Below are 13,372 nucleotides of genomic sequence, written 5' to 3'. Positions count from 1 at the left end.
TATAATTCATTCAATATTCTACAAAGGAGTTTATTACTTTGTACAGTAACAGGTTGTACATCACTGTAATATTACAATTTCATAAGATTTATAAATTAATATAAATAATTACATAAATTCCAATGGTATAGTTTTAACAGATTATTAGTAGCTAAAATATGGAATTATAATGTCTGTAGTTTGTACCTTGTAAGGCATTAGTAACTGACTTTAATCAACAAAAAAGTGCGATATTTGAAATATTATTATCAAGCCGCACGTTAAAAAAATAATATTTTTATATATTTATTTTAAATAAGTTATATAATTACTTAATTATTGACTATAATGTAGTTTTTCTGGCTGTTTTATATATATATATATATATATATATATATATATATATATATATATGTACGTTACAGTTAAAACTAGTTCTTACTAGACAAAACGCGTTACTCCGAAGCGAGTCAGTTAAAACTGTATCACCTGATCACCGTACTTAATTCCGATTGGTCGCAAGGTTACCTTATTCGACAAGCGAGCGAGAACAGCGTCATCCGCGCTCTGTGCGCTTACTTCGCTCATTCCCCCCTTGTTTACATTCCGATAAGCACGTTTAGGATTCATATCCAGCCCTGTACAGGAACAGCTCCCATTTCAAGGCCAACTCCAACAAACCTTCCTCCTATAAGAAATTTCCCTTACCCTCCCTAAAACTTTTTCTATCTTTCTCTCTCAATAGGATTCATTCGAGCGAGCGCAATTGTAATGGCACGATAGAAAGAGAAATTTTTAAACAAGTTATCAGCGATTCGTGAACACGAAAAAAAAGAAGACCACTTTTATATACGAATACGAAAATTAGTTCAGTTGGAATATCTGGATCCGTTGGTGATATTCGTACTGAACACACTGTTTACATCACCACTACACCAGCACTCACAATTACACTGTCTGACGCAGTTTCCTTCAGTCTCTGAAGACGATAACTTGGTTATCAAAGCGCGCATCAAACAGTGTAGTGTAGTGGTGGTGTAAACAATGTGTTAAGTACGAAATTTAGTGACTAAACATGAGCCCATGAAGTACTACTTGTATGTAGATTCGACACAAGGAGATCGGAGGTTAAGTTTATAATGGTATTAGCAGGACCGTTTGACAAAATTTGTTTTGTTACGTGCATTGAAAAGTAAGAGAGCCGTCGAGGTGATACATTTTTGGCATTTGGTGTTCCTTGCAATTACTCTCCGATAACGGTAGAGAATTTGTAAATTCTGTCTTGATCTCGTTTAATTTTGGCCCAAGGCAGCGTATAACCTCTTATAATACCACCACATGACAAAGACATCAAATAATGGCATCCAGAGAAACTGCACATAAAAACTTGAAAAAAAAAAACAGGTAAAGAGAATTACATTGACATTAGATGAGATAGAAGTTCCAATAGAAATCGGTGATAATGTAATTATATAAATCCCTGATGTTGATAAAATATAGTCGGAGTGGTTCTTGAAAAGGATGATCAGGGTTTTCACTAGATAGGAACGAAATATGGATGTGTGTTGTTTCATTGTTTTATCAAGTTTAATTATATCCCTTTTTTCCAACTAGTTACAGGTGCTTTCCAGGTCAGAATTTGATAAGTGCAAAGAAAAATTTTTGTGTAAAGAACATGTACTAAATACAAATTTATCTTTGAGGACTGTTGCTAATGAAGCAGCCATAGGAACAGGTAAAGGATTTATGCGCTGCGTATGCAAGAAAAGATGTATGTCAAAAAGGTGTCTGAAAGAAAAGTGGTTATCTTTGTAATTCAAAATGCCACGATAGTTTCCCTTGCAATAACAAGTAGATCCTCACCCTTTTTTAAATTTAAGTTTGACTGATTATATTTTATTGTGTGTTCATCAATTTTTCTTTTTGAAATTTTATGGTTGTGTTTATTGGATTATTTTATATATATACTTATAATTAATATTGTTATCTTGGCAACTAATTAAAGTCAATGTTCCCTTAGTGTTAGATTATTATTTGGTTCTCAGTGTCTAAGATCTTTTCAATAAATATGTTTAAAAATATATCTTGTTTTCAATCCCAAATTAGTTTTTATAGTGCTAGTTTTAATTACAGCTCGATGTGACGACTAGTTTTATCTGAAAATCAAATGTATCAGTAGTAAATTCCAGTTTTAACTGGGTATTTCTAGTTTTAACAAACGCATTAAGTAATAACTAGTTTTAAGTAGGAAAAACGAGTTCTAAGGAAAAATGCGTTTTAACCGTAACATATACAAATTGGTCAGACAAGTTGTGATCACAGACAACATAAGCTAATTTGGACTAAATATATAGTTTGAAATCAACATCATAACATATAGTCTTGATTTCCTCTTAAAATCAAGTACATTATTGATTAGTAACTGGGGACGAGTTTCCAACCAAAAGTTAGTGTATGTTGATATAAATATACTAAATCTCCCAGAGAACTGTTATAATTATCCCATTTTAAAGTTTCATACCTTCAAGTTATTTTTAAATTTCCATTAATTCTGGACTAAATGTATGTAGTAGTAGTCATCCAATTCCAATACTCATAAATAATTTTTACCAGTGAATATAAAAATATGAATAAGTAATTATGGAATGTTGACTACTTAAACTAACACCCACAATTACATTAAGTGTAATTGAGGCATATGAGCAAGTGAGACATTTTCTATAAGTATCATCATCTTCATTACAAGTTTCTTTATCATATTCATGAGTGTATGAGGCTGCTGTAGTTCTATTGTACAAACTGCTTCTCATAATTTTTCTTAGTTCCTTCAACTGCTTCTCATACTTCTTAGATTTGGCTAAAACTTTTTTTATTCTCTCAAGCTTCTCCTCTGAACCCCAGACTTCTTCTAACGCCCTCTTGTCTATTTGCAATAATAAATATAATTTCATATCTCCAATCGAGGATTATGATGATTCTTTTGTTGAAAAAATTTTAATATTTGTTTCCTTTTGTCTAAATCCCAATGTTTAAGCAAGTAGGTTTGTTTAGCTTCAGTTTTTGTAATTAATTTGTGTCTCAGAATTTCTACATCTATCATAACATAGGTCGCTGGTTCATATCCGGAAATGACGAGAAAATGTAATTGTGAGTGTTCATGTAGACCTAATCCCAATGCAGTGGGTTCATTTGTGTAAGAAGAGTATTGGTATTGAAGCCACATTGATACGAATCTTTTCGACCGTCTGCAATAATAATATAAATTAGATCTTCTAAAGTTGTGGTTAACATTTTTTTTATTTGAATGTTTTAATTTCACTAGTGGAATCGTATCTTGAAGCATTTATCAATAACGCTGGTAATTCTGAAATTTTCAACAAAACTTTTGTTTCATTAGATAAAAGTAAAATTCTAAATTCACATTATTAGTATTACACAACTTTTGCGAGTCATAAGTAATATTTGTTTTTGGTTTTGAATAATCAAGAAATTCCAGTCTATATGAAGATAACGTTTTTAATAATTAAAATTTTATTGTCAATAAGAAATAATTCCACTACTTACAAATTTTACATTATAACCTATAAAATATTAATAACACCCTAAATATAATTTACAGAAAGCAATTACATATAATAGCAAATTTTCTTTCACTCAAAAATGAATAATCATTATGAAACTAAATGGTTTTTTAGGTGTAAATTGCCTTCAAATATTGTATAGAAATCAATAGAAAATAGTTACAGACTAGCTAAATCAGAAAAACCATTCTTCCCAACTGAAAAAATTCGTTGAATACAAAAAAATATTACAAATAATGATGTACTTGAGACTCAGCATATAAATTTTTTAAAACCTCAGGTCATTAGGTAAAAAATTATATTTGGAGAGAAAAAGTTCAATTTATAACTCAATCCTGTACAATAAAATAATTTTCACATATTAAGTTATGTTTTTGTCAATCTTTGTATTTATCAAAATGGCTTTTGACTAAGCAAGTATTTATGATCTTTGAAAAAAGATGTACGAACATTGATTTGAATTTCAGTTTGTTGCAACGTAAATTCAAGATGTGATATTTTGAAGAGAGAATGATAGTAACAGATCACTCATCAAATTCCCCCCAATTGTAAATCACAATTTTTAATATCAAAAATAGGAACTGTTTTACATATTCTCATGCCCTATTTGTTCATATTATTTTACTTGATCTAGATCAGGGGTCTCCAAACTATGAAGCCTCCGGGCCAGAATAATTTTTTCAGCATGTTCCAAGGACAAACATTTTTTTCTTGAAATCTATCACCACCGATGGAGTCAAAAATATGTGTGGTAAAAATGTTTGGATTTGTCTCAAGTTCTAAAACCAGTCATATCAGTCATCAGATCCACAGGGCTAAATAATCCAGCAAGTTTATTGAAGATATTATAGAAAATGATTTGCCATATCATACTACTGCGCTTTTTTGAACTTCGAGCAGAGACCGAAATTTTTTTGAATGAGAAGCATCGCCTTTGTGCCGATTTAGAAAATAGTGAATGGCTGTGGAAATTAGCATTCTATGTCGATTTGACAAATCATTTGAATGAACTGAATTTGAGGTTGTAAGGATAAAATAAGCTTCTCTCTGTTTATACACAAATAAACCAAATGCATAGCATAAGAAGATATTGATGTCTATTCGAAGTGGTAATAAATGACCGTCCATCATTGGCTCGTAAAAATTTTCTGCAAACTTGAAATGCATCTCTGTAGAATACAGTTGGTGGGGATCGAGCGCAAGGAGTTATATTTTTGGCCCAAAATGAAAGTTCGCCACTTTTCAGGTACAGCTGCTACCAATACACATGTTCTCAGAATTGTTTGGATGAAAACCTCGTTAAACAGACCACTTACATTCTCTCCGATAGTCAAGCGGCCCTGAAAGGTAATGAGGGGGTACGACCTGGCTAGCGTGGGAGTGTGATCACATTCTAAAGTCACTAGCTGCTCCGCCACCAGGGTATATCAAGTAATGAGGAAGCAGATAGCCTTGTCAAAAATTGTTCAAACAGAAAATAATACTATTTTAATCGCTATTACGTAAAAAATGTTTCACACATTTAAAAACATGTGAAACATTCAGCCACACTACTGAGACTGATTTTCCCGTCTATTTTGCAGTTGAGTGTTTCTCAGACTTTGATGTAATGGCGAATGAAAGCTTTTTTAAAATCCTTTTGTTTGTGACATTGAAACCTTGACTCTGGAACTCCAAATGGAAATTATTGAATTGCAGAGCAGTGATATGTTTAAGAACAAATATCAGAATTCATCGTTGGAATTTTATAAGTCTTTCCCTGGTACAATTTAAGAATTTGCATATGTTTGCTCGTGGGTTGTTTTCTGTGTTTGGTACTGCGTACTTGTGAGAAAATGTTTTACAATATGAAGTGCACAAAGAACGTTGAGAGATCTAAATTGACCGATAAGCATCTTAAATCTCTTTAAATAATTGGTACAAGTAAAATGAATATCATTAGTTTTTTTTTGTTTTTGATTTATTAGTTGAGACTAATTTCATATTTGTAAGTTATAAATATACTTAAGCTTAGATACTTTAATTGAGTTTTCTGTGTCATCAAAGTTTTACCTTGCAAGTAAATAAAACCGAGTAATTGTCAGTCTGTTATTTCATTCTCTTCTATTAAACTTAATAACAGCAGTAAAACATTGGCTGTCACTGGCCAGATTGATGACAGTCTTAATCTGTCGCGAGTCGTATTGATGGCACTGGCGGACCAGATCTGGCCTGCGGTTTGTAGTTTGAAGACCCCTGATCTAAATAAAAATTTCCAAATAAAAAATTTAGAAAGAGTGGATGCTAAGTTATGAACTTTTTATCAAATTTTACTTTATTTGGCTTGGGCTTAGTAAATTAATTGAAGTACTGAGGTTATCACAATTATTTGAAATTGTATATGTGGCTTTTTCAATAACATAATACTAATTGAGATGGAAACTAAAAATATTTTAAATTAATTTTGTATATATGCATAGATTCTCAAGAAACATTATTTTCAGTTACCAAATTAAACAAGTTTGCCTTTGAAAATAAAGCTACATATATACAAAAAATAATTGAATGAATAAATGGTTCAACGAACGTTTGATTAACGTTTTTCCTGTGTCAGTATAAATGCATTAAAGGTACATATTAATTGGAATTTTAGCTGCTAATAATTCTTACATCTGTGTACTTAAAAAGTTCAAGTAAATAATATTTATACAATCCTTTAAACAATTAATACCCAGAGGAAATGACAATTTCAAATAACTTTCGTTAGTAAAATGGTAACAACTATTTTCTAACCTTAGTTTATTTTTTCTGGAACCAGAAATTTGAGAAAATTCAAAACAACGCACAAAACGCCAGTCATTTGAAATTATTCTCAAAAAATATATATAGAAAACAAAGTTTTTTTACTCAGTTTTATACAAAATGGAAATACCTGTGTAACATCACGACCAAATAGAGAAAATCATATCAAGTTTGGAAAAAGTTACTGAATGGTGTATGGCAAATATGACAGCACATGAAATGATAGGGATTTTTCACTTATTATTTGCATGCTATTCGCCAACACCTGTTAGTGGAGTTGGTGATGACGACACTGTTGACAGCATTCTGCACTGCTCTTTCACCACAGGATCTGTAAATAAAATTCAAAATTGGTGAAAACAATTATGATAACCTGTCATATTTGAAAACAATCACCATCCATTTTAACAACAATAGATTACATCAGTTACTTGATATGTACTCCACGCATATTCATAAACCACCTATTTTATAAAAGTTTCATATGGATGACTCAAGGTTAAATCAATTTTCTAATAAAAGTTGTGAGCTCTAGATGGATCTGCCAGCATAAGTTGATATCAAGTAGACGAATTTACATCAAACTGGATAATTAAATATTATTAATTGTTAATTATAAATAATTAATTATTATTGTTTCTATTGATGATTCATTATCATTGTGTTGTGCTCATATTTTTGTTTTTCTGATTATAGTTAGTTGTTTTTAAGTTTCTATACAGCATTAATTCATAGCATTTCTTCCAAAATCCTCATAAAATTCACGTTTTCATTACTGGCTAATTTTTAATTATGTACAAGAGGGCAAACCCCATTATAATCAAGCAGTTCGAGTGGTACTTGGTTTGTGGGTAATTGATCTTGGACTTCTGTATGTTGTAGTATTCGGGAAAGACGTTCATTGGTAGCTGATCCCACAGGCTTGTACATGGACGAATCTGGGTCCCGTAGAGAATTAGAAGCTGTTGCCTTAAAGAGGGCCCAAAGCTTTTGTGAAGCTGTCTTAGAGATATTGCTTCCAAACTCAACACCCAGCAAGTGAATTTAAGGTGATGATGATATTTTATGTCCAAACAGAACCAAATCCTGAGCCACAGTGCCAGCATTCTTTTTAAAAACAGCAGTGTGTGTCTTTGTTGCAAAAAATTCAATCAGGTTGCTTCCACTCCATTCCAAAATGTTGTCAAGATCAGTATTGATGGTAGTGATCTGTTGCTGCGTCTGGATTTGGGTGTTAGTCGAGTTTATTGGGTACGACGACACAAGTCGGAGAAGCTATAGATCAGGTTTGTATGTTTGTCGAGTTGTCGTTAATATACAGAAGATACATCCCTGTAAAACATTAACATTGCCCTCAAACATTTCCGAGGTGTGTCCTTCAACAGTAATTTGAGTAGATCGGTCGTTGAGAAAGCTACTAAGCTTGTAGATAATTGTATCATAGTTATTAGAGAATGTATTCTCTAGTACTGACTACTTACAGAAATACGAGTGATCCATTGCATCTCGGGCAGTAAGGCGTTCTAAATGATCATAACGTAAAAGTTTATCCAAAAAATCTAGCGCTTCTGGTGATACTAAATGCTGGTTTTCGCTATGAACAAAACGCTCCCATCTCTTTCGCGAATGTCTAAAAATCAAATCATATAAATAGGATTATATCAAATAAAATAAAACTCACCTTCCTAAAATGTCATTGAATCTAGGGTCTAAGTCTATATGATATTTATCCAGATATTCAAAGAGCTCTTCTGTTCCTAGAACTTTTACTATACGAACTAATTGGTCATAATTATCATGACCATGGAAAAATGGTTCCTTTCTGAAAATCATTGATGCTAACATACAACCCAAAGACCACATATCTAGGGAATAGTCATACATCTGATAGTCTACTAAAAGTTCAGGACCCTTAAAATACCTCGAAGCTACCCTAACATTATATTCTTGTCCAGGGTGATAAAATTCTGCTAAACCCCAATCTATTAGTCGCAATTTTCTATTTTCATGATCTATCATCACATTATGTGGTTTCACATCCCTAAAATAAGATATTAAATAAAGAATAACAAACTCTTTAAGAATTAAGATAGTTAGAAGCAGTTAATTTTTTATAATATATACATTTCATATTTGATTTTATATGAAATATTTTGTTTTCAAAGAATATGTCTTACCTATGCATAATACCCATACTGTGACAGTAATCCAAAGCTTTAAGTAATTCATACAAGTAATAACGAATGTCAAAATCAGTAAGAGTTTGATAAAGCTGCTTAAAATCAGTATTATTCACATGTTCAAATATTAAAGCAGGAGTCCTAGATACAGGATCTTTAACAACAGCTTCTAAGGTTATAATGTTTGTACCTCCCCTCAAATTTTCTAAAATTTTTATTTCTCTTTTAATTTTCTTCTTTTTTACAGGCTGTAACAAAAAGAAGACTACTTTTTGGAATACATACCAGATAAGCATTATTACATTTTCAACTGAAAAATTAACTCAACCAAACCCATGAAGCCCTCAGATCATATAAATACATTATAAATACGATTCCAATTTAATGTTTTATTTCTGTTTGAGAATGCCAGCAGATATTTTTATTGGTGTTTATTTTATGATGAAATAGTAAAATGTATTTTTAGCAAAGTTAATTGGCAATTTTTATCTATATTATGTGATTCATAGAAAAAAGTTATGTAATTGAAAAGTTCTGCTATAAAATCAAGAACCCTTCAATAATTATCAATATAATAAATTATGGAACCACAAAACTTTTGTTGAAGCTTTAGAATTATGATTTTCAAGCAAACTACACAAGAATAAAACAGACATGCAAATTAAAAGAGCATTGAAAATAAAAGTGAGAATAAATTAGGCAGTCTTATATCTTGTTCTAAAGTTATGCTAACTAAACAAAAATTTAATTCTACCTCATACACATAAACATTACCAATCAAAAGTTTTTGCCCAACCCATAGTTTGGTGGTACAAATATAAACAATACAATCGATTTTGGTATTTTGGCATTCTATAAGAATTTCGACAAATAATCGTCGTCTATTTGGTTCTACTCGTTTTATCAGGATATTCCAAAGATGTGAAGTGAAAGGAGGACACTTCTTTCTAGCTTTTGTGTCTAATTTGTCCCACAACTCAATCGGGTTGAGTTCAGGCGACTGTGATGGTCAAATCATTACTTTCAGTATGTTCTTCCTTTATAATTCTTTCAAATACTCATGTATTTGTCTGCTGATCAGGCGCTGGCCAGAACTTACTACATATATATTTATAGCATCCTTTCTTCAAAATCTATTCAATTTTTATCAGGCCCGCCAAGTTTTACAGTCGGAATTACACGTGAATCTAACATCAATTCCTCCTTTGATAAAAAACTTTGACTCAACACTCCATAAAACCCTTTATCACTTTTCATGCGTCTAATTTTTATGTTCTTTAGCCTACTGCAACCTCTTAATTTTACTTTGACGTCCTAAAAGAGGTTTCTTCACTGTACCCCTCCAATAAGACCACCTTCTTTTTCTCCTTTTCACTGTAGAACTACTCAAAAGCAGATCCCCAGAATCATTGATCTGAGCTGTTATTTGTGGGCCCGTGATTTTGGATCAATACAATATGTTTCCATCGCCAAAGCTCCTGGTGTGTGCATATTTTTTATTTTTATCTAGACTATAAAGACCTTCGATTAATGCACAATTTTCAAGCGATAGTTCCTTGGTTTACTCTTTTTAAAACTTCCAAGTTTGAACTTGTGAGAACAAAACAAAAAAATGTTTTGATCCAAAGGCTATAAATCACAGCACATTCTTGCGTCTCACAGGGTTAAATGGAACTAAACTACAATTATAAAACCAAAGAAATAATTCAGTTACATGCGGTCGTGGACACTATTATTTTTGGTTTGTGAGACACCGTTTCGAAATTCTATCGACAATATGAAAGACAAATTTGTTGAAGTGTTTTATTTTAAAATTTAATGAGTGGGTTGTGGGGTAAGCAAACACTTTTGACCGCTAGTGTATAACAGGTTTAGAAATAAAATATTAATAAAGTTTACTGAATAAACTACTTGACAGATATTAGCAAACAGCTAAAATATTAAAAAAATCTATTGGGCACTCTTAAAAATGCCAAATATTTATTATTAATTCTTAATTAAAAACAGTTTATATTAACTACCATATTAATAACATAGAACTAGCTTCTATTTGATGTAAATTCCCAATTGGATAGTTTCAGATTCAATATTTATTCCATCTTAATCAATAGCATTTCTAGCTAATTACTTTTTTGATTGTTTTCTTATTTAAAAAAAAATTGATTCCTCATTAGATTGCATAAATATAAAACATTGTTAACAGTAATCCTGTTTGTGCTTGACATTTGATGAATGTAAAAAAGAAATTATTTAAGTATTTAAAAGTTTTTACAAAATCATAAAACTTGAGCTTTCTATTATTAAACAATAGTATATTCAATTTTTGAATATAAACAATCACTGTTTGTTATGTAATGTAATGGACGCCAATACATATCCATAATGAACTTTTAGAACAAGACTTTTAACAACCTGTTGATATGAACATAAAAACATTGTTAGGAAATTGTATTTTAATTACATAAAAATGTAGGACTATTATTAACGATTTTCTAGCTATTTTAAAGAGAACTGCTTTTTTATTTTTAAAAACAAATGCATGAGTTATTATAAAATGGTATTTTTAGGATGAAACTTTCACATAAATTCTCTTTGTTCATTAAATTCTTCGCTCGTTTTTTATTGAAGATGCGTTTAGCTTTAACTCAATACATACATTGAACATATATTAAAATATTGTATCCATACAAATGGAAATGTGAATAAATAAAAGAAGAAGCAGTTAATAAAAGGGATTATTCAACAATGATGAATGCTTTTCGACACAACACAAAATCTTGAATTGATACCATATTTTGCATTGATCAGAAAACAGAGCCTCCCTATGTCAGTACACCACCATCAGTTCCTGATTTATTACTTTGAGTGTTAAAAAATAGAGTACAATTACTAATCTTCACAATTTCAGTAAAAGAAATTTTGAAACGTCAAAGCAATATGAGGCTATTTTCAATAGTTACGACAAAGTAACACAGCTTCTAGTGAAGACTTGAGCATAGTTATTACAAATTTGAGGTGAGGTGTTCAACTGTATATTTCAATAGGTACTGAGATTAATATGCGAGTGCACCCTCAGTCTTGAGAAAACTTCTTGACACAGGTCTTAAATAATGCACTGTTTCAAAACTTCTGAATTAATGAATTCAAATGAAACTAAATTAGGTTAGGAAATATGAGATTTTGCAGAAGTATATGTTTCAGTTCAACATGCTGATGGATGTGTTAAAATTGTGGACAGTATAATATTTATTTTTGTATAAAATACATTAAAAAACCAAATTCATTACTTTAATCAATATTTTCACATGTGTGAAAGTTACATTATTGATAATATTTACACTGTTCTAGAAATTATATACTACAGTGTCAATTAAAATAAAATATATCTAATCTGACAAAATGACCAAGGAATTGAATCACATGATATTGAAGATACAAAAAATGAAAATCTATTCTTGATACACAATGTTTTGAAATCTAATAAGACAGAAAATATGTGGTGTGTGTATAATAAAATATGTATTTACTCACCTTTAATATTTTTACTACACATTTTTCATTATTTGTTACATTGATAGCTTCAAATACTTCACTATATTTTCCTCTACCTAGCTTTCTTACCAATTGATAATCATCTTGCTGGCCCCAATCGACAACATAACTTTCGTAGTCCCAATATTCTCTTGGTTTATGGGAATTAACATCAGAGTAAACTACAGCTCGACTAGACACGGCCATCGTCTTATAAAGCACTTTATTATTTACAAACTGTCGCGCATAAGCTCTGCTTCCTTCGTTACAAACTGAAAACAAATACAATTTTAGAAAACTAACGAAAGCTTTTATTAAATAATACTGTCATCTAGTACTGGGTCAAGTTACCTTGTTCAAAGAACAATTTCGCTATTCTAGAAAAATTTATCAGCATAACTACATATCATAATCTTCAAAGTTTTCAATTAAATTGTATATTTTCATAATGAGATTCCTATAGGTGGTACTCGTCATTCCCTCATACTAGACTAGTAAGAATGGATAAAGCCTACACTTAAATGCATCATACCTAATTCATTCCGGGATAAATTTTATATTCTCGTATTTCCAGCTAATGCATCGCAACTTTGTGAACTAAGCTATTTATTGTTAAATTTTTCTTTTCTATATAAACTCACTCGTTTAGCCGGCTTCTTACTAAAGAATCTGAACCAAGATGGAAGGAAGTCCCATCCCGCCACGATAGACTGGATTGAAAGCTTATTTCAGTATACCGTATACCCCTCTAAAACTACATTGCAGCCAGCATGGGCGTACCATCCCCAATAACCACGTGCTAGTATTTAAAAACATCCCTTCACTCATACTCTAGTTGCTTTTTCATCATTTTAATTAAAACCATTATTGTAAATTTTATAAAATTAAGTTTAAAAACTTACCTCCTCTATTTTCTAAGTAGTTGATACAAAGATAAAAAAGTATATTTTAGCACACCACTGATTTTAATACAAATGTGCTAGCGAAAGGTGGCGTATGATCTTTGATATGTGCGCCAATATTCAAATAAACTGTTGTAGGGTTGTATTTATAAATATATTCTTCCAATATTTTATAGAAATTATGTCAATGAGAATTTTCTATTGATACCCCTCATTGAAAATAATAAATATTATTAATTTTACAATAGACAAATTTGATCGTCAGTTTATTTATGTAGTTGATGTGTGGTTAGTAAGTGAACTAAACAAATTGTCAGATATATCAAGTGTCAACGTAAGTTTTAAGTGATACCACCACAGATCGTAACTGCCACAAGTCATCCAAGGAGTGCTCTATTAATATCACAATTAATTATTC

General features: G+C 30.9%; 1 protein-coding gene across 3 annotated transcripts; it reads right to left on the bottom strand.

Annotated features, from left to right (window-relative positions):
- Positions 1 to 1,893: 1,893 nt before the first annotated feature.
- Positions 1,894 to 13,177, bottom strand: LOC130450762 (casein kinase II subunit alpha). 3 transcript variants are annotated; one of them, XR_008910616.1, is made up of 7 exons: positions 12,404 to 12,775; positions 12,053 to 12,324; positions 8,519 to 8,769; positions 8,023 to 8,382; positions 7,823 to 7,971; positions 6,472 to 6,672; positions 1,894 to 5,800 (listed from the first exon to the last, which is right to left on the bottom strand). XR_008910616.1 is itself a non-coding variant. In XM_056789383.1 (6 exons), exons 2-6 carry the CDS (start codon positions 12,257 to 12,259, stop codon positions 6,593 to 6,595), a joined length of 1,047 nt encoding a protein of 348 aa, XP_056645361.1. In that variant the 5' UTR covers positions 12,260 to 12,324; positions 12,955 to 13,177; the 3' UTR covers positions 1,894 to 6,592. The 3 variants fall into 3 exon arrangements, 2 of the variants coding, with proteins under 2 accessions (XP_056645361.1, XP_056645360.1); XM_056789383.1 differs by lacking the exon at positions 12,404 to 12,775 and adding an exon at positions 12,955 to 13,177 and having other exon boundaries at positions 1,894 to 6,672; XM_056789382.1 differs by having other exon boundaries at positions 1,894 to 6,672.
- Positions 13,178 to 13,372: the final 195 nt, after the last annotated feature.

This window comes from Diorhabda sublineata, chromosome X, assembly GCF_026230105.1.
Source record: "Diorhabda sublineata isolate icDioSubl1.1 chromosome X, icDioSubl1.1, whole genome shotgun sequence".
Classification (NCBI taxonomy): domain Eukaryota; kingdom Metazoa; phylum Arthropoda; class Insecta; order Coleoptera; family Chrysomelidae; genus Diorhabda; species Diorhabda sublineata.
Note: the sequence above shows the minus strand (reverse complement) of the source record. Positions and strands in the feature narration are given on the sequence as shown.

Coding starts and splice junctions, on each gene's coding strand:
- LOC130450762 (XM_056789382.1), bottom strand. CDS start 12,449: ATGCTGATAAATTTTTCTAGAATAGCGAAATTGTTCTTTGAACAAG. Junction 8,383..8,518: donor AGTATGGGTATTATGCATAG/GTAAGACATATT, acceptor ATCTTATTTTAG/GGATGTGAAACCACATAATG. Junction 7,972..8,022: donor TTCAATGACATTTTAGGAAG/GTGAGTTTTATT, acceptor TTTGATTTTTAG/ACATTCGCGAAAGAGATGGG.